The following is a 22,304-nucleotide window of genomic DNA, read 5'->3' as shown; positions in this document are numbered from 1 at the left end:
TAGTGCTGTAGATAGTTTTCCTAGTGGGTGAACACTGGCAAAACTCAGCAAAGGCAGATGAGGAGCTGTGGTGAGTGGCTGATTGCTCAGGAGCAGGACAGAGTTCAGGCTAAAACAGAAATAAAAAAAACCAAAACGGTTTTAGTAGCACTTAAACTGTGTAAGCACTGCCTGTGTGCAAAGCACCACGTGCAACTTGCAAATGGTTCTGGGTGTGAAAGCTCAGGGATGTAGAGGAGCGTTTGTTTGGATAATTTTGGGAGGCATGCAAAGGCATTGTAGTGCTAATGCAAGAATTACTTCAAAGGGTTGGTGTATGTTTCTAAAATGTTCTTCACTGTCAGATTTTTCCAAAATATTTGCCATTTTAAACAGTGTTTAATTTAACTTAGGGCATAAAGGGCATTTTGGTAGGATTTGAAATGTTTGTTTTAGCCTAGTATTATAAAGGAGGGGATTTGTCATGAGCAGAATTTCAGATTTGTCCCACTAACATGGGATGCTGCAGTTTTACCAGTTGCATGTTCTATATGTGGAAAATAATATGCAGAACAAGTAAATGAAGCAGTTAAACTTATTCAAAACGTTTGCATTTTTCTTCTTTTATCAGAGTTTCTTTTTCTATTCACATCATGTGATTTTCTTTGATCTGTTAATACAAGAAAGTTTATACTTTGTTCTGAAAGTACTTTTGTTTTGTTGGTGGTTTTATTTTTTTTTCCTTTTTTGCTTTTATAAAAAAATAAGTAAAGGCTGTATAGTTTGACAAAAGTTTAAGTTACCCTAGTGTTGCATGGGAACAGTGTTTCTTATGATCACAACAGCATGACTAAGTAGGCAATGTTTAGAGTATATTGACATTCAGTGTTGAATTTTGTGCACATGTTTTTTATTTCGTTGAGATATCTGCATGTCATTAAAATGTGGTTCATTTTCTTTTCTCATTAGTTCATTTTTTTCTATGTGAAAACACTGTAATTTATTTTAATTTCATTTTCTTATTGTTAGATTTATTTTCCTCTGTAGTGACATGTAGAAAGGTATTTTTGGTATCATTCTTTGACTTTCTCAGAGGGTATTATCTAACTGATGACAGGAAAAAAAAATTTGTTCACATTTGTTGCTTATTTATTGCACATCTCAATACAATTATAATTTTTCTAATTTGCATGTTACAGAAATGAAGCGAGGACAAGAAAATATTAAATTAAAGAGAGAGAACATAAGCAAACAAGTGGTCATTGACTGAAATAATAATGTGCATGTTGTTTTCCCCCCTTCTCCCTCCTGCATGCAGGGATTTGGTTTCGTAACTTTCGAAAATAGTGCTGATGCGGACAGGGCGAGGGAGAAATTACACGGCACCGTGGTAGAGGGCCGTAAAATCGAGGTGCATGTTCAAAATATTTTCCTTTTCATCTTTTTTATAAATGTCTGCTTCACTCTCATTTGTTGTTTCAGATGCATCATTGGTGTCTTCTGTGTGCTCCCCTTTCCCCTTCCCATTGTTTATATATATATTTATATATAAAGAGAGAGAATCTGGCCTTACTTGGGTTTTTTATTATTATTTCTTTTGTAATTATTATTATTATCATTATTGCTGAAAGGTGGATGACAGATTTGAAAACAAAAAAAAAGAAAGCTTTAATATTTTGAAGTTATTATTTTGGATGTTTTGTAAATCAATGGGTGCAGTAGATTCCAAAAACCAGCCAACAAAAAAAAAAATTAGAAAAATTGAGAACAACAACAACAAAAAACAAGTGTGACAGACAAAACAAAAACAAACAAAAGGTTGTTTTTTTCTTTTTTTTTTGTTTTCCTTTTTTTTCCTTTTTTTTTTTTTTTGTTTTTTTTTTTTTTCTTTTTGTTGCTGCAGGGTTGATGTGGGATCCACAGTGGCTATCCAAAAATTCAGATTGGGAAAGAAGCATCCAAAAGATGCGCAAGAAACAAAGCCAGACTAGAGACCGAGCAATTTCCACAACTAATTTTCAGGAAGCCGGGTGGCCTGAGCCATCCCCATCTCCCAAAACCTCCGGCCATGTTTACCATGCCACTGGATCCCCTTCAACACTGCCTCAGTCGTATTTGTTAGAATTTAAAAAAAGAAAAAAAAAAAAAAAGAAAGAATTACCAATTGAAAATGCTGTCGTCTTTTGAGTAAGATGTTGCATATTTTGCCTTTTCATTTTCCCCCTCGACGGTAGCGCTTAGGGCCCTCACCAAACTCTCAGTAACCATGGTAACTGTATACATACCCATGCTGGCGATGGTGCTGAATGGTAAGTGGAGAAGTCCATCTGCCGTTTCACGTATTTAGCGCTGATATACCACGTGGATTTTTTTGACTTGTTGTATTAAGTTTTCTTGATGCTACATTTTTTTCTATATATTGGTACGCCTGTAATTGAGTGTACGTTTTAAGCAAGCCTGGGAGGCACTGATTGGATTGAGGATATGACTTCGTGCACATCTTACTCAGATTGTTAACTCCATATTGTGTTAAATAATGCACCCTCTTTTTATCCTTTTGTTAGCTGTGATTTTAAAGCTTGAATGATTTTGTTAATTCTTGCAATGAAAAAGGCTCTTGTTCCAAGTGTTGAATGCTAGATGTTGCTTTTCCAATGGTACTTCTCTTCTAAAGGGTTATGTTGCACACTGCTAAAATTCGTTTGTCCCTTTTTTGACATTTTCTTTGTTTCCTTGTACCTTGTCTCTTTCCTTTCTACTCCACTGCATGTTCCTTCATATAATCTTTTTTTTTTTTTACTTCTGTTCTGAGTATTTATTGTATCAGTGTTATCATGGAATACAAGCATGCTCTTAAGTCTTAAATTATGCAGTACCTTTTAATTTGCTTTTAATGTCTTTTTATTAAAGTTTAAATGATATGATGTTGCTTTATTGAAATGATTTGTAAGTTAAAATGGTTATGAAAGTAAATGTAATTATAAATAGTATGATTTTGTTATGCACCTGTTGCCTTCTATAAATTAAATTGCATTTTATTTTCACATGACTAATAGCAGTAATAATGCATGCGTTTAATAGTGACACAGGCCCTCCCCATAACCCTTTCTAATGCCCTGTTCTATGTGCTTAGGTAAATAATGCCACAGCACGTGTAATGACAAATAAAAAGACCGTCAACCCTTACACGAATGGTAAGTGCATGAGCCCCCTGCTCCGGTGACCGTCCCTGCATGCCACACCCCAGTCCTGCTCAGTGGGGCACTCGCTGCTCCCAGGCTGTCCCACTCTGCATCTCCTGCTTCCTGGGGCTCAGGGTCCCGGGACACGGTGGGTTTGAGCAGGAATGCCACCTCTGCAGCGCTTGGCTGATTCCCAGCCAGGTGGGCAGAGCACGAGTCCCTCTGACTGGAATCCCAGAGTTGGACCCCGAATTCCTGTGATTGGAATCCCAGTGTTGGACCCCCAGTCCCCCTGTCTGGAATCCCAGTGCTGGACCCCCAATCCCCCTGACTGGAATCCCAGAGTTGGACCCCGAATTCCTGTGATTGGAATCCCAGTGCTGGACCCCCAATCCCCCTGACTGGAATCCCAGTGTTGGACCCCAAATCCCCCTGACTGGAATCGCAGTGTTGGACCCCAGATCCTACTGACTGGAATCGCAGTGTTGGACCCCAGATCCTCCTGACTGGAATCGCAGTGTTGGACCCCAAATCCTCCTGACTGGAATCGCAGTGTTGGACCCCAAATCCCCCTGACTGGAATCGCAGTGTTGGACCCCAGATCCTCCTGACTGGAATCGCAGTGTCTGACCCTGGTGACTTTTGTGGAGGACATGGACCTGGTGGGAGAGTGGTGCTCTCTGCTTTGTGCAGTGTCAATGTAGTGATGAGTGAACCAGTGGGAGGGTTCAGCTTGGTTTGTGGGATGGAGGGAGGGAGACCAGCAAGATTGTCTTTCCTGTAGAACCTTTTTTAGTACCAGGACGCACATCTGGTCAAAGATAATTTTCCACGTCTTCCTTCCACAATTTGTTAGAAGGGAGACTGATACCGGGTGCTACTTCTAGCTTTTCTTCTTTTCCCATGGAGAAATCAGAATTCCAAGCTATCTAAAAATAAAATTCATACTAATACTGACTTAAGTTGGTATAATATTGTACATTAATGATAGAAAAAGAATCCACAGTTATTTGAGGTGTTTGGAAACAATACATTTTTTAAATGTTTCCTTTGGAACTGTTAGATCATGTGCTTGAGTGTGCCATTACTGGTTCAGAAAATTCAAATTCAAACAAGTTCCTAGCTCAGCCATGTCAAACAATAGCACATGAAATGAAGTTTATTGCAATTATGCTTTTGGGTTTGCTAGACTGTGTAGTTGTTGGTATTTGCTTTTCAATTTAATTCAGTTTTTCCTGTCCAGTAGAAAGTAGATGAAATGTGCACATAAAGGTTTCCTGAGGTAGATTAGACTCTTTTCCATTTTGAAATGTAATGGATCATATTATCTGTATTTGAGGTCTCATTAGGGAGGTTTTACTAAAATCCAGGGCACACAGTGGCTTTATTTTTTAATAAAGCTCCTCTTTTTCTTGTAACACGGTAAAAATAAAACACAGGGATGATTTTCATGTGACATGATAATTGATCTAGTTAAAATGATCTGGAGAAGAAGGGGCTGAAATTCCTCATGCTTTCTTAGAAGCTGTTTTCTTTCTCATTTTGTATGTAGATGTGAAGCTTGGCAAATTATGCAGATGGGAAAATCTCTTTGGTTTTTACTGGTGTTAAAGCATCCCAGTGAGTCTGGATGAGAGGCACAAGGCTTGACTTGGTCACATAAAGAGATTTTGCTGTAATACAGAGCTAAATTGACCATGTGCATATGAGCCTATGAACTCTGCCTGCTATATTGCAATGATAAAAGTAGTTTTTCTGTAAATGATGATGCATATTTTGTATTCATATTATCCTAAGGCTACAAAACTGTTCATGAGTAAATAACACGTTACATATCAGCACAGCCAGTGCTGAAAGAAGGGAATGCAGGCAATAAGAGATAGGAGGTTTTTAGCCATGTGGTTTTAGAGGAGGTTCGAATCTATGTCCTGCACTGCAGGATTACTTAGGTCACACATTCTCATTTATTGATATCCAAGACCAGGATGAGTAAAGTCTGCTGTTAAGTGTTTCACAGTTGAAGTGTTTGTTTGTCATTTTCCATCCTCTTCCATCCGATCTAGATCTCACCAAAAGTATGAAATACCCTGTTCAGTGCATAAATAAGTAGCATTTATTTATTGTGAACCCAGGCTACCAATGTGCACGCCTTTTGCCAGGTATCCACCAAATAAACCTCTGCTTGCAATTCATAGCTTTTGATTGGTTTCATATTTTTTACCTTTTTTTTTTTTAATGTTTGAAGTCCCCTAAAGTAAACACACAAGGACAATCACGTCCCTCTTGCATAATCATCCCAAGCAACAAGGAATGAAGTGCAGGCGTGTAAGGGGCTTCATTTAGCTTCATCAGTGCTTGTACTATCAGTCATCCTGGCATGGTACGAGTCTAGTTCTTTATCATTTTGTCAGGAATTAACCACTGCTAGGGCTGATTATTTATTGAAGATGATTGTTGTCTGAAGTAAAGGGCTCATCTTTTAAATAAACTATAAGGCCAGTTTTTTCCACCAGCATGTTAGAATTTGCAAGACTCTTCTGATGCAGGTAGCCAGAAATATTTTGTTTGCACATGCCTTTTTGTTTGCTTCAGAACCACTTCCTTTTTAATGCCTCTCTTTATCTTCCAAAGTGTGTGTTGTGACTGGCATGTTGTTGGCAGGTGTTCAAAAGGCAGTTGGGGCACACGTTGTATTCTATCAAAACGTCAGGAACTGATATTTATTTTAATTTAAAAACAAGATACACTCTGTTTTGTGTTTCATTCCTGAATACAGCTGGTTGTTTGATAACAGGGCTCATGTTGTTAATACAATTGCAGAAGTCAGTAGATTTCAAGGCACAAAAACTTGGTTTTTAAAAAAAAATATATATACAGCTTTGTTCAAATAAGTGGTGTGCTTTTGTGTCCTAAATGGTCTTTGAAATAAGTATGCTTTCCAGTGACTTTTGACTCCCCAAATGGGCAGCTGCTGGGAGAGCTTTTTTTGTGGTTTGTTATCAGTCAGGATGATTTTGATGGCTCACCTTGTACTTTGGAGATACAACTGCTTTCTCTTTGCAAAGAAATTCAGTGTCAGGAGTGCTACACATCAGCAAAAGTATTTGAGGCATTTTTAGATGTTCCAAGCTATCCTGTGCACAGCTGTACTTTCTTCTGATGCCCATATTGCCATTCAGGATGCCCATCCAAGAGTTGTAGGGCACAGAGAATTATGGGCAGGTACATTCAGAGAACTGCAGCAATAAAGAGGGAACAAGAAGCAGAGTTCTGTAAAAGGATAAATATATTTTAAAGTTTATACTGGTGGTGCTTTGTATTTGAGCCTTGTGTTGCTCTAAATTTAGATTTAAAATCACATCTAGTGCCTATTAGCACACTTAAATCCTCTCCTATTCCCTGTCCCCCTCCCTGGGTAGCAAACAGCAGGGAAGGAAATGGAGTCACAGGGTTCTTTCCTACCCAAGCCTTTCTCTGGCTATGGTGGCAAAAATATGTCTATGAAGCAAAAATAATCCTCTCTGTGTTGCTGCACCCCATTTCTACCTCAGCTTGTTACCCCAGGACCATTTCCTTCCCTTCAGCACACTGGACATGTGCATCTCTGGATGACTGGGAAGCTGGGTCAGGCAGAGGGTTTTTTCTTTGCTTGGCTGATTTTTAAGTTTCAAGCTTTTCCAGTTTCAGCTCAAGAAGGAGATTAATATTGTGACAGTAAGAAAAATGCACAAAATTACACCCACAGCCGAGAATTTGCCTCCTCCAGCTGCTGCAGAAGGGTTACTTGGCAGCTGCTCGCTCGGATACATCAACTCCCATCACACTTGATTAACCCACACAGCTATGGGCCAGCACATTGTTGGCTGACAAGATAAAGTTAAGTTTAATTACTGTTATTTTCACCATGAATGAAGTATTTCCTCCATAGGCTTCAAAAAGTTAGATGAGACAGCCGTCACTGGGAGAGTGGTAAGGAGCTGAAATATGAGACTGCCTTTCAGCTGTGAAGAACAATCTGTGTCTTCCAAGATGATTTTTTTTTTCTTTCCCTCAGACAAATTGTGGCACTGTTAGTGTAACTTAGAAGCTGAGAGATGTCTGTCAGCTGCTTTGACAGCAAAAGCTGACAGATCTAAAGTTCTGTCCAATCTTTCATTTTGTGTGGTGTTCAGTGGTCTTCTGAGGAAATATTGAATTTGAAATATTGGATATTCCCTAAGATATATATATATAAAGTTAGATTTTTACCCAAAGTTTCAAAATTTGAATGATCTTCTATCACACAAAATTTGGCTAAGAGATATATTATATTCTGATGTTCCTAAATATAATCCCGTGGAATGTAAAATTGAATGATCAGGTAAAACTCCTGTGGTATTGTCAGGAGCAAAAACCTTTTAACCCTTCTTGGCTGGGCATTTTCCAGTTTCCCTAACTCTCTTTTGGGTACACAGAACAACTGCAGTCACTTCTACAGAAAAGGTGTCATGCAAAACTGCTTACTCTGAACTTACTCATGAGTTGCCTTTCAAAACCACCCCTCCCCTCTCTTACTGAACAGTAAATTACTGGGATATAATTGCTGTTAATGAGATAGAGGTAGCTTGAAAGGGTGGGAATAGTTTGTTTATTATTGAGATTTTTGCATTGCACTTTTTCAGTCTTATAATGCCTTGATGTTTTATGATTTTTCACTCTTCTTTTGCATTACACGATATAGCCAAGGCAGAAATAAACCTATGGTGCATTTAAATTCCTCTAATCATGGCTTTTGTGATCTTGAAAAGCCTTGTTGTCAGTGTCTGGATTGTATTTTGGTTCCAGAAGCAGTTATAAGTTCTATTTTAAGTACCATAGCTCTGGAGTTTAGAACATGCTTTTGCTCAGGGTTTTTTCCTTTATTCCCATTTACAGGAAGTGCTTCCCACTCCTCTGATTTGAGTGTGCTTTAGGAAAACCCCTAATTTTTCAGTTCCAGTAGTTCAAAATAATTGTTCACTGAAGGCAAAAGAGAGTGTGGCTGGGGGAATGTTCTGTGGAGTTTGCAGTTAGCTGGGAGTGGATCTACCTGTGGCTGAGCAAACTGCAGTAATTGGCACTGCACCACAGCTGGGAACACTAACGAGTTTGCAGCACTTTCTTTTGCTCTTTTCTTGCCCTTCCAGTCCCTCCAGCCTGGTTATCTTTAACATCCCCCATGCTCTGCACACCCCCTGGGTCTGCAGCCAGCCTGGGGATGCTGCATCAGGTGTAAAGTGCAAGCAGTAATTCGGAGTTTGGCCAGAGCAGGTAGAGCAGATGTGTGAGTTCTGTGCTGGGGCTCTGTGGCAGTGCTGGGAGGACAGTGATTATTGAAGAGCAGGGCAGTGGCTGACTTGTACCCAGCTGGCATTCCACTGGACCCCGCAGAGCATCTCCTTCCTGTCACAGCAGACATTGCCGTGCTGCGGCTGTGCTTTCCTTTTGCCAGGGTAGAATCAAAATGCTCCGATTATTTGGTTGCCCCATAACCCTCTCTGGCAAAGGCTTATCAGAAATGTTTGTGTCCAGAGAATAAACTGTCCTGGCTCCTCTGGCTTGTAACCAGGGAGCCAAAAACAATGGCTGAGAATAATCTGCCCTGTACTAGAGGCTATGGGGATACCTGAAATAGTGCTGGCTTCATTCCAGAGTTTAAGGGAGTAAATCCATGTGCGTTTCAGCCAAGGTAATTCACCTGGCCATTTACTCCATTCACATGTCTGCTGAGTGCCTTGTTTTATGACTTATTTCCATACCTCAGACTCTGATATTAGAGGTGAGTAATCAAAGATAACTATGAAACTTGAATTACAATGACCTTTCTTGAAGTAATTTTGTCTGTATTTTCTATACAATAGTAGTTATAGTAATAACAATAATTGTTATTATTATCACTAATTGCACTATTAACTGTTATGTTTTTGTTTGCTGCAGGCTGGAAATTAAATCCAGTTGTTGGTGCAGTTTATAGTCCAGAGTTCTATGCAGGTAAGGATTGCTCTGTGATTGTCCCACTGGCCATTTTTCATTTTAGTGTTCTTTAAAACATGCAAAAGAATCTGTGTTTGGTGTGAGGTTTGCTTTCTTTGTGTGATTCACATTATTTACAAGTCATTTATACATTTGTGATTCAAGATTTTACCTTACCTGGGCGTAATAAACTTTATATAGAAGATATATGAGTGCTTTTTTATTGGAAAATAGCTAGTATAACATGAAATGTACTGCAATATCCTAGTCTTACATGAGATTTTATTTTATTTCATATTTTAGTGCAGTCACTTTCTTTCAGGGATTCTGTAAGGAACAACAGCCAAAAAATCTTACCTATAAATATATCTATATATATATATATAGTACATACATGTATGCAGACATACATAGGTATAGAGTATATGCAATCATAATCTTTTCCCAAACATTTTTCTTTACATTTTATAGTTAGTTTTTCAGTTTGATGTGTTTGTATTTTAAATCTATATTTTCACCTGACTGAGACCAGATTCTGATTCTGGTTGCAACTTGGAGGAGTTAGAGATTCAGTTTTTGTCTGCTGGAAGTCAGTCATGGCTAGCAGTAGTTTCTATATATGCTTTAGGAACAGAATTGAAAATAAACTTATTTGTAGTCCAAAATTCAGTTGATTCCAGAGGAATTTGAATGCTGCCCACTAACAGCCATCTGGAAGGCATTTTTCAGGGATGGTAGTTCAGCATGGGAAGAGGTTGTCATGTCTGCAGACGCTGGGGAATCTTCACTCATGGATATATTGCAGTCTCCAGTTAACAAAGCTGAAAAACTTTTGTTAATTTGAGGGACTTCAAGAGATGAAAATTGTTGAAAAGGACACTATTACACTCACATATTTGTGGTTAAAAACAGCTTTTACTGAGATAGATAAAAATCTTCCAATTAGGGTAGAAGTGGCACAGTATAATAAAAAAACCTAACTTGGCATTCATGGAATTGCAGTATTTGGTCCAGGCAGAATTTATTTCCTTGCTGATGTATGTCTGTGTTGAAAACAGGAATTTAACATTGATCTCGTTTGAGTAGTTAGTGAACCAACCCTGAACCTGCATAAATTAGAAAGTCAGAGTTATTAGTCATTTTATATAAATGACTTTGTGTTAATGACAAATATAATAATATTCCCATAGTACAGTAATCAATTTTCTAATACGTATGCAGAATTAACAATCTGACTTATAATTGTCTCATGAAGTAGGGCATGAAGAGTTCACATAGTTTGTAAATTAAAATCAATATTTTCAATCTCTCCTCAAGGTAATTTTCCTAATTTACTGGACTTTTCCCTAACATTTATTTTGTCTTTTAATTATAAAATGGCAGGTTATTGATTTTTTTGTATAACCTCCTAAAGTCCCAAGTGCATTTTTATTGCCAACACTAGGGAGGTGTTTGCCCTTCTTAATGAGAATCTTTAATTACCATTAGAAGAGTATTAATTTAATTTTATGAATTATGACACAAACTCCGCCACACCTTTGCAGAAAGTTCCATCAAGATGCTTCATTTATTTCAGATTTCTCTTTATACATGCAGGCAAACTTGTGTTTGGGTTTTGTTGGGTTTTTCAATGCATGTCAAATGCATTTTATTTAGATTGACTATAATACCATATCTCTCACATTTGAACATTACAAATTTCTTTTAAACAATTTAGTTAAATTGTGCAGATCTCCTAAAGTTGTTAGGAAATAAAACAACACTGCAGTTCTTGCATTTCAGAATAGAACGCTGTGACTTACCTTTGCTTTTGGGTTCCCTCCACCAACTTCCTTAGAGAAGAAGCAATTGAAATTTTGAAGATTATAAAATTAGAGATGTGTTTTTTAAGACAATCAGAGTTCTGCTTGTTTAGTTTGCTTATTTTCTCCAGCACTGTCATGATAAAACTGCACCAGCTTTTTCACAGTCAGTGCAAGAAGTTCCTTTAGCTCCTAATAAATGATGAAAAATTTGGCCACTTCTGAAATAAAGATGATACATCTACAGAGAAACTGTTGATTTAAAGTACCTTTAATCTTCATAAATAAGTGAAAAACAGAAGGTTATATAAAGCTGTCAGGATGGCACTGATGAATGGCAAATTCCCCCGTTTCTCAATTGCCGGCGGCGCCGCGGCCGCGAGGCTTCCCCGTATTGTACATCAAATCTGCCAACTCATTTCTGTGATTAAATATTCCATCAGTGCGGGCTGGAAGGCGCTAAAGCTTAACAAGATTCATAAGATGCACCACTTGAATACACATAACTCACTTCCTTGGATGGAGAGCACCCCGCATGCACAGGAAAATTAGAATTGAGTTAAATTACTCCGTAAGACAAGATCAATAGAGAAAGGAGAAGATCCCCTAATGCAATGCAAATCTAAGATATAGTTATGTCCTGACAACTTGAAGCAGACAATTAAAGTCAAACAGGGAGGAACGCAATGTAAATCAACCCTAAAACCTTGAAGATAATGGTAAACAGTAGGGCCAGTGACATGATTGTTATAGCTCCGGGTTTTTTGGGAGTGTACACTTCTGTGAAGGAAAACCTTTATTGAGAAAATGCCTAGCAGCTAAAAATGGAGACTCCAAGGTGCACAACTGACACTGGGTTAGGAAAGTATTACTTGGGGACTGCAAAATACTGTGTATTTACAAAACACTATGGATTTCTCTTGCTGGATTTCCCTTCTAAGGCTGTTTGTGTGCCTGTTTTTGGTGCTGCAGTCAATTACTGTGCTCTGGCAATGTGGCTCTTTAGCCGTGGTGGCCTTGGTGTGGGTTTCCAGGGACACGTTTTGGGAAGGGCCCTCAGGAGACTCCTGCTGCACTTCCAGGGCCTAGCAAGGCTCCCTGATGGCCACCAGCTCCTGCCCTTCCCACCCTTCTGCTGGGAAAATGATATTTTAAAGAAAACTAAAGGACTTTTTTTTTTTTTCATGTATCATTCCAGCTTTTCACAGAATTGCATTTTTCTGTATATAATCAGGGATAGGAAACTTTTAAAAAGATGACTTGTGTCCACACAGTCTCCTGCTTATAAATAAAAGATTTTCCTTAAGGGTTTCCCCCTTTAAGGGGGTTTTCCTCTTATGAGAAATGAATGCTTAATCAAGTTGTGTTATCCATTTCTTATATTTTCCAGTAAAATATTTATTAAATTCTTAGACAGGTCCTAATAAAGAAATTTGTAAGAAGCATACTGTGATTTGTCTCACAAAGTCTTCATGGAAACTGGAATAATTTTTTCATCTATTTGTTTTTTCATCCAGTTTTAAATACATCCCATAGTTTCCCTGTATTTAAGCTAGAGTCTGTTCTTTTCCCCATACGCTCATTTATGGCTGGGAAAATACAGATTTGCAGCTGGGTTTCTTTACTAGGTATGCTCTGGTACTTTCTTTGTTTCTGCAGTTTGTTATAATATCATTTTCACCTGCTTATTTTTATATAGTGTATATTTTATCTGTAATACCAAACCTTTCTTTCTGCCTCAGGCATTCTGACAGCCGAGCTCCATGTTGTTCCTTTCAGTTATTGCAGATCTTTTTGTTTTTCTCTTTTGGGTTTTGGAACAATGAATTTTTGAGCAATCTCTTGCACTCTCCTTATTGAAATATAGAATATTGTTGCACCTGTGTTACTACAGCAGATCAGTCCTGTACAGCAGGTAGCTTGAGACACAGTAAGGCCACTTTAAAAGACTTTTTATTCCTGCCAGAAAACAGCTTTGTTATACCTGTTGGAGAGGCTCCTTTTTGGCAGCTCCCAAATGCAAGGTGGGGAAAAAGATGTTACAGAAATGACCTGGAAATCTAGTGAATACTCTTTCAGAGAACAGGAAAATTCACAGTAACTCACATGAGAAGATCTTTTTTTCTGGTCATAACCAAAAACAATATTTCAGAAATGTCAAGATTTAAGTTGACAGTGGAGAAAGAAAGGACTGAAGATTAGAGGTGAAGAACAACTAGAGCACAGCTGAGTGGACAGCAGAAGATCCCATCCTTGTTTTACTTAAGGCACTATTATTCTTCCTGAGTTTTGTTGACTTCTAGGGGTTTCAGGAGATGCTTTCAAGTTGTCCCACATAGTTGAGTAGTTGTATTCACTTCATAAATAGCCTTAACCCAGTGAAGACTATTGTAAGCACCCAGTTCCTTGGGCAGTTATTCCACAAACACTGGCAAAATTTTCCCCATCACTCAAAATGAAAGAGAGGGGAAGAGTTTCTGCATTTTTAACTCTTGTATAAGCACTCAGAAGACAGAGAAGTTTTAGCTGGCCAGGTCTTTTTGGCATTTGGAAGTCAGCAGTATCCACCAACAATAAGATTTTGTAACAAACTTTCTTTCAAAAATTTGTTCAAAGGTCTGGAATAGAATGTTATATATAATTAGAAGTAAAGAACTACCATAGCAATATATATAAAACCATGCCCTTAAGTAAGATGAATCCAGGGGAAGAGAGGATTCCTGTACACTTGCTAATACTAATTCTCTTTGTTCATGTCTTAAAGCATCTATTTCTGGAGTGTAAGAGCACCTGGGATTCATTTCATCTTTCTAGTGTTTCTCTTTGAATTTAAATGAGTCTTGCATAAGCTCAGCAAATACCCTAGAAACACTTCTCAATGTTTGGAGTTTGGGAAGCTGAATTATATGCTTGCACAGCATTCTAATCCTGGGGTAAAAGTTCACTCTGTGGTATCTCTAAAGCAGATTTTTTTCTAAGAGCTCTCTATCACTCGTTAGATTTACTCATTTTACCATTTGATTACATACACTTGGATTCAAACTTTGCTATTGACTAAGCAGATTTTTCTAAAGAAACATATTTGCAGTAGTGTTAGATAAGCAGCTTAAATAGTTTTCTAACTACAGTCAAATAATTATTTTTTAATATTCCACCTGTGATATTTAGATGTTCCTTTACAAAGTATAACACACAGCTGCAAGTGTTGTTTGAAAAATCATCATGTTAAAAGTACCATCATACAAATGAGGAGTTCCTAGGTAGATCAACAACACTGATGACAGCTAATGCATTTCTAAAACTCTGTGGAGCTTTTACAGGCCATTATAGAGGAAATCCTGTTTTAGGAAAGATGAATAAAGTCAGTAGAAAAATGGAATTTAGCATCTGCACTAGCTATTTACTAAAATAAATAAATAATAATAATCCAGAATTAATTACGCCTTATGCTACATTATAATGAGTTCTTCATTAAAATGTATACCCTCATGGAAACTAAACAAGGCTTATTCAAATCTAATGCCAATGATTTATTTTTATAAACATTAATTTAGTCAATTGGTTATATATTTAAATCTGGAACAGGATCAATCTACCTATACTCACCATTGATTTGAAGTCTGCACATTTTATAGAGGTGACCACAGGTATACTGTCAGTGTTACCCTTTTGAAGGTGTTTCTCTTGGATTTATATCACACAGGATATACTCAGCATTTGATGCTCTTCTATGTGATCTCCGGAAGAAATTCCATAGATTTAATTATTTAATTATAAATCTTCAACTGTAGGTATGGCTTCATGCCAGAAGGTAGGACACTGTTAAGAAGGGAGTTTTTGCTTCTTCACTGGAAAGTTTGTGAATTTTGATCCCAGTCTAGTATGAGGAGCCATTTGATACTGGGTTATGATGGATTTGTTCACAAACAGAATCAGTAAAATCTGTATTTGCTGAAAGGTGGAGTGCTTTCAAAATAGGGGAAAGAATGTGTATGGGGGTGGGTAGTTGGATCTCTGCTTGACGGCAAAATCTTGCTGAAATGTAGGTCTTGATCATGGTGGCCATGTTTCCATGTTTCTCCTGAGTTCACATAGTAGGTTTCCTTGGTTTTTAGATATTACTTAACCCCAGAGAAAGCCTTCTGAGCAAGCAGGAGCTGTACTGTCCCTTCTTTGTCATTGTGTTGTTTCTGAGTTCTTGTGTTAGTTCAGATGTTCTTATTGTGGATATAACTGACCAAATTTTAAAGGGCTAAAAGAAGTTAAGCACTGTTCCTTACTCACAGAGAAAATCTTTAAAGAAAAATTATCCCTGGGCTTCTCTTCCATCATTCTGGTGCTTAGTGAAAATGTGTTCTATGGCTTCCTGGCTAGTGAGAGACCTAAAAGGAGTTAAATAACTGAGGTGACAGCCTCTCCAGACCGTGTATGGTGTAGGTTTTGAGGCTGGATATAAATCTAGCTGTTTTAGAGCTACTGCTGCTGTCTCAACAATTACCTGGGCAACAGGGGTGAGCCGGGGTGTGCACTGCCTGGGCCTGAACTAAGGCAGCAAAATGCATTTTTAGAATAAAACTGAGGCTGTAAGCCAAGCACCAGCCATGGAGAGATGTAAAAAGCACCGGCTTAAGGATCTCTCAGAGGAAAATTTAAGACAAACTGCAAGGTCATCACTAAAACGTTTGTTTGTTCAGAACTGGGTGGGATATTGGCGATGCTAGATAAATTGTAACAGTTATGTGGAGGAATAAATTCCTCTGATTAGAAGAATAACCAAGTTAGGAAGATCCATGTGTTAGGATGGACAGTCAGGCAGACAAACTATTCTGAAACGTAAAGTAATAAAGTAATATATTAAATGTAAAGTTAATACAGTTAAGTGGAATGGAAAACAACTCTACTCTGTGTTAAACCTTGATTACATCTGTAAATTAATGCTAAAGCAGTTTAAGATAATGGTTCATTGTATTCCAAACATATTGCTAATGTTTTCTCTTCCTTCTTACGCATTTTTTTCCCATTTTGGACATTGGAGGACAAGATCCCCAATATGCACTGTAATTGCATTTCATAATGCTTATTGAGAGTAACTTTCAAAATACAGTTTTCATTCATTTGTTCATTGTGGAGGTAGCTGAGAGAGGGCTGTGCTTTACAAGCTTTACAAGCTCTGTTGGTTTGGTGCTCTCAGATTTTCTTTGGAAATCTGCAAGCATAGAATTGCTTCTAGTAAAAGTGAGTGCTTTGGAAACTTTGGAAACATTGCATTACCATTTTTGTAATGGTTTTTTATGCTCCTGAAATTCTGGAACCTGTCTGGGCTAGGAAAGAAATAGACTAGCTAAAGCTAGGATTATGCATGATGATTCAATTTTTGGTCTTTTTTATTCTCAGTTTGTCATTCAGAATATAATTTTATTTATAAGTCAGAACCAGCATGCGCTGGTGTAAGCAAGGAGAACTGAGGGATTAGTAATTTGCATCTCTGCATCTAATTGCATTAGATTTGCATCTATGTTTTATAGATTTACTGAAATAGGTAATTTACACAGAAAATAGTGTCTTGACACAATATGAGAGGATAAAGCATAAACACATCCACTTGTAATCCCTTCAGGGCCATGTTGAAACGGCAGTGTTTGTGTTTGGGCAGAAAGGCTCCAGTTTCATCTATTCTGTGATTCTTTTCCTATTGCAATCTTTGTTCAACAGGCAGATGTATGAATGCAATCCATTTTAGCTATCAGTAGAACATGAGTGCATTTTGTATATTCTCAAGTATCTCCTTTGAGGAAGGGTATAATTCCAGATCAGAGTTTACTTCAGAAGTTTATACTTGGGATTTCTTTCATGTTTTTTCTTAAAGTTACAAGTGAACCAAGAACAGCCATCATTTACCTGCTTACCTGCTGTGTCTGCTAGAGGACCTAGAAAGATGAGGAATAAAGACTTGGTTTTGGAAAGATCCTGAACAATTTCATTGGGATGCATGTCCAGTATAAAATAGTGGCACTGAATGTCACAGAGTTTATGTCACCTGAGGTTGTAGGGAGACATCTTACAGTAAATGAATTTTGCAGGAAATCCTGATGGTACCACTCTTTTTTTTTTTTTTTTTCATGACTACATAATGCATGTCCAGTTTTTAGACTTTTCTGGTGACAGGATTTACAGTTGGATGCCAATAATTAAGTTTATTAAGGAGCACAGATAAACTCTAAGCATGGTGCAGATTTTAGTACAAGCACTAGTTAAGTTTGTGCAATTTAATTTCAGATTAGTTATCAGACAAGGGATGCCTGTGGCTGATTAATCATTTTAAAAGTATTTTGGGAAGGGCAGGTTACTGGAATTGCTTTACTTTGTGAATGGAAACATTACATGAATTGTTCCTGCAGTGCAGCCAGTCTATGGGAAGGCTGGCTTGTTAATTAAATTAGAAGCAAGTCAGTCACACAGGGTGTTTTTAACCAGGCAGGAGGAGGAGGAAGAGAGATCCCTGTTACTGTGGGATGAGTTTTGTATCCTACAGAGGGAAGAGGTGGGGAGAAGGGGAGTTAGGGGGGATTATCTCACACCAGAGCTGCAAACTGTTGCTTCTCTGATTTTTACTTGCATTATATTGACACATTCCAGTCCCAGTTTGTGTCAGCATCCTGGATACTGCACAGGAATAGCTGGGGAGAGAGGGCTGTTTCCCACAAGCTGGGAAATGGATGATATGGGCAGCAAAGAATAATTGGAAGGGTGGCTTACAAATGATGTTTGCTGTAACATTCATTGCTGTTCCCTGAATCAGTGCCACAGTTCATTGGGTGTTTTGGGGACACTCTAAGAGGGGTGATAATAAAGAAATGTCCACTATGCTTAAAAAAGCGATGGAAAGGAAAATCAACATCTTCAATAGAATTTTTGGGTGGAGATGTCCCAGGAAATGTCTCAGAGATGCATACCTTCACTGCCTGTTTTTTGGTGTGGTTTATTTTTTTCTCCTCCCTCTATTTTAAACAATGTGTATCAGGTTATATGTGAGTCAGGGACTTACTGAATAAATGTATGTATAGAGCACAAATTCTCATTACCAGCAGCAAGCACACCCAGGCTGTTCAATAATTGAATGTATTTCAGGTTTTCTGTCAGAAGGGGTTTGGATTTAGGAAAATCAACTTTAGACATCAACTATTTTAGATTCTCCTCCCTACCCTCTTGTTTAAGTGAAGCTGTATATAAACTTTGGTGGGATTAAACAGTGGTTTTGTTTGTATTTTTAACATATTGGAAGAAAGGAGGCATGGGATTTGGGGTTATGCTACTTTATTCCTTGTTAATAATGGATGAAACAATCCAGTGTATCAACACAACCATCTAAGAGTGTTTGTGTTAAAATCTGAAGGCTATTATTCAATTTATAGAGATCCCAGATAACTGAAAGCCCTCAAAGAGCACTTCTTTTTGAATTAACAGCATATTTAAAAGCATGCTAAGTCTGTGTAGTTGACTATTGATATTGAAGGGCTAAGAGAGCACTTAACTACTATTATGTATTCAGGAGAGAGGCTGTAGAGGCTCTTTTTAAATTCCCTAGTCAGAAGGGACAATGGAAGCTAACATACACTATTACTGCACAACAGGAGCCTTTTATTGGGTGTTTCTGATCCATTTCTGTGAGACATTTTGAAATAAATCCATCACAGAACAATATTTCAGACCAGTAAAAATAGTGCTATTTCTGTCTGAAAATGCCAATATTAAATTACACTTTTAGAACAGCAAACCGGGAGAGGACATAGATTGCTTATGAGAATCCTTGATACTCTTGCAAATCTCCTGATTTGTTCATGAGAGGTGCAGCTTTACAGTTTTCTTCATGACTTGAGCCAAACACCAAAGTGTTTAGGAATAATAGCTGTTGCAAGAGGCACAAGGGAAAAGAGTGATCAGAATGATCAGAACTGACTCAGGGAGAACTTGGTATTGTCCAGCCAATCTGGGAGGAAAAGAAAATGAAAAAACAATCACTGAATTCAATAAAGAATGGGGATTTTTTTAGATTTAGATTTAGATTAGGCTCTCAAAATAACAGTTTATAATAATGTAGGCAAAATGAGACTCAAATAGCTTCGTTTTTCAATCACTTTTTCCTGTGGCTTTGTTTGGATTTCTTTGTTTGTAAATAGTATTAAAGAATGGATGAACTGGTACTTAGTTGTGAGAGGCAGTAAGAAGCTCCTTTTGGTAATAAAATAGAAAAAATATGTGTAAAGAGCAGCTGATTTACCTGGAAAGCTGAGAGTACAATGGATTAGAGTAATGGAATCATCACTAAATCGCCTTGTGTGTAGTAAGTTACTTAGTTCCTGTATTGCAGACGCTCATTTTAGCCACCTGTGCACTAAACCCCAGTGCAGCCCAGCCCTGGACATTGAGTTGGTTAATTCCTGCCACTGGAAATGCTTCTGTGCTTCCCCTCATTGTGGAGGCAGCAGCTGGATGCTGTGAGAACTCGGCACTGCTGTCCCTCCCCTGTCACATTCATCTTTTCTGAAAAATCCCTTCGCCCAGGATTTTTCTCCTGGGAAGCTGAGAAGCCTCAGAGAAAAGGAAAACAATTCTTATCTCATTTGCTTCTCCTGTGTTGTGCTCACCTGTGGAATGTGTTTGGAGATTGTTCACCCACAGGTGATTGTTTCATTGGGTTCTGCTGTGAGTTATTTTGGCTCTTTGGCCGATCAGTGCCAAGCTGTGTCAGGGCTCTGGAGAGAGTCACGAGTTTCATTATTATCTTTTCAGCCTTCTGTAAGTATCTTTTCTGTATTCTTTAGTATAGTTTAGTTTAGTATTCTTAAATATAATATAGTATCATAAATAATAAATTAGCCTTCTGAGAACATGGAGTCATCCCTTCTTCCACCATCCCTTCCTTCACTGGGGCACCCCACAAATCCAATACTTCCCAGCTCTCCCAAGAGCTTTCTGTGAAGCTGTGCTTCCTTGGGATTCCTGGAGTGAGAAGAACATTGCCCCCCGTGTCTCCCTTTGTTGTGACCCAGGGCAAACCCCCAATAAGAACGTCTGTCCTCTTCTTTTTTTGTAATTCCCCCCAAAATTCTTGGAGAATAAATGCCAGCACTGAAAATTGGAAACTTTTGGTCCATGAGCCGAGGTACTCATGCCCTGTGTACGGTGAGGTGGTGCATTGTAGGCTCAGGTGCTGTGCAATAGTATAGAAACTTTAAACCATTGCCAGGAAAGCTTTCTAGAAGTTTAATCTGCTTCCTGTGGCAGGAGAGAGCTGGGCCCATAACTGAGGCCTTGCACCATTGCTAATTTTACACCAACAGCATGATTTCAGTTAATGATATATGGTTTTTTTCTGCAGAAAATGTTATTTAAATTTATACTTCCTCAAACAATACCATGACACATTCCAGCTACTTGTGTAAATTCTCTTCAACTAATTGCAGATTTGTATTTCTCAGCTTCCTGTAGTGCTGGCTACACAGTGGTTCCAGTTAAAAGTTATTTTTAACAGCAGGGGTTTAAAAATCCTTTATCATTTAGTGGGTGAGTCCACATGTTGATCCTTGATCTTACTTCTTGGCTCTTTGAGGATTGGAGAAATACTGTGACTTTTTGAGCTGTTTTACATGAGGCAGTGAGTACTCTGCAGCACCACGAGTACCTTGATATTTCCGTAGATTAGTTTATCTGCATCATGTAAATAACTGTACACAAAACACTTATTTTTGAAAGTATTAAAAAAATGAGGGGAAATGCATTTAGTCAGAGATCTTGAAACCACTGGGAACTGAATTTTAAGTATTCTAAAAATATTAATGACTGCACATCACTTTTTTCCACAGTCCTGCATATTTTTAGAGTAATTATTTCTCAAAATAACTGTGGTGCTTCAGCAAAGGACCTCATCAAACAGCATGTTCTTAATCATGGGCTGGAGGAGCAAACAGTGGAGGAAGAGAAGGATGAGTGGGAATGGTCTTTGATCTTGGGACATCTGGTTTTGTCCGTGCTGCTGGGCAGCATTCCAGGGTCTCTGCAATGCCCCTGCCCCCAGGCTGGTCCCCTCAGTGTCCCCTCTGCCACTGCTCCTCACAACTTTATATTAAAATCCTCTTTTGTAAAAAAAACAAACAAAAAAAACCCCCAAAATTTTATTCCATCACGCTAGAATTTAGTGTTCTGGAGGAAATTTTTTTTCTTTTTTTTGACATTGAGGAATTTATAGATTGTTTCTGTGTTATGAGGTTTATCCAAGATCTTATTGTAAATAATTCAGTCTTCCCTCAGTTATATGAATTGCTATTGAAATACTTTTAATACCAAAATGAGATGCAGAAGAAATTATCTTTTTTTACTAAAGTAGATTAAAAAGTTCCATATTTTTTTTCTAACAAAATCTAATAATAATGTTTTAGTTATCAGTATTAATATTATGTACAAATTCAAAGACAGATTGTCAAAATATAATTAGAAGGCTCTGTGCAAGAAATTAAATACACTCTAGTAGCAGAGATGAAAAAAGCATCTGTTTTGAAGTACTTTAATTAGAAATTAGATGACTGGAGTAGGCAAAATAGGATTTGTATGAGCTGAAATCAGAAAAAAATATAAGATTATTAGCTACAAAGAGTAGGAAAATACCTGTGGAGCATGTAGGAAGCCAAGTGTTATCTAGGATTTATGGTGAATAATGTAAATAAATTGTAACCTTTGACTTGTAAAAATATTTTGCTCTGTTTTCTAGACATAGTTGAAGTCATTACAGTTATTCTTAAAGCCTAATGGAAATAAGTGCTTTTCCTCATGTGTTTCTCTCAGCTGGATCAGTGCCTCTGGGTCTTCAGATCACTTTCATTTGCAGGCTTCTGCAGTAGCTCAGGTTTTGAAGCATCTGTGGTGTTAAATTCTCCCATATTCCGATGTCTCCGTTCCTGGCGTCGAACAAGTGTGTGGATAGGGCCTACTTATTTATTTGTTTTATCTTTAACCTAAAAATCCTGCTTGTAGTAAGGATCTCAATAGCTGCATGTTCATTTGCCATCTTCCACATAAGGGCTGAAGGCTGAGAGAGATATCACTACAGTCAACGATGTGTTGTCTTAAAGTAAGGGGGAAAATGAGCTTGTCTTATGTTTTATCTTATATATTAGTTGTGGATGGCTGGAAAAAAGCAGGCATCTCCAAATCCTGTTAGTTAAGGGTGTGCTATTGTCTGGGAAGGTTAGAAGCATAGTAATTAATGAGATTTCCAGTAGTCACAGTCTTAGTTAAACTGCATAATTACAAGAATTATTTAATTACTCTTCAGTATTTCCAATATTTCTCCTTC

The 22,304-nt window shown here is 37.8% G+C and overlaps 1 protein-coding gene across 6 annotated transcripts in view; it reads left to right on the top strand.

Moving 5' to 3' along the window:
• The window catches only part of RBFOX1 (RNA binding fox-1 homolog 1), a 1,143,576-nt gene that overhangs the window by 1,056,069 nt on the left and 65,203 nt on the right, over nucleotides 1–22,304 (top strand). For all 6 annotated transcript variants that reach the window (XM_041462423.1, XM_041462429.1, XM_041462428.1 and 3 more), the window contains 3 exons: nucleotides 1,298–1,390; nucleotides 3,113–3,173; nucleotides 9,117–9,170. In XM_041462423.1, the coding sequence (XP_041318357.1) occupies nucleotides 1,298–1,390; nucleotides 3,113–3,173; nucleotides 9,117–9,170 (208 nt within the window). The remainder of the gene's footprint in view (nucleotides 1–1,297; nucleotides 1,391–3,112; nucleotides 3,174–9,116; nucleotides 9,171–22,304) is intronic.

This window comes from Pyrgilauda ruficollis, unplaced genomic scaffold, assembly GCF_017590135.1.
Source record: "Pyrgilauda ruficollis isolate IOZ18807 unplaced genomic scaffold, ASM1759013v1 scaffold16, whole genome shotgun sequence".
Taxonomy (NCBI): Eukaryota; Metazoa; Chordata; class Aves; order Passeriformes; family Passeridae; genus Pyrgilauda; species Pyrgilauda ruficollis.
Note: the sequence above shows the minus strand (reverse complement) of the source record. Positions and strands in the feature narration are given on the sequence as shown.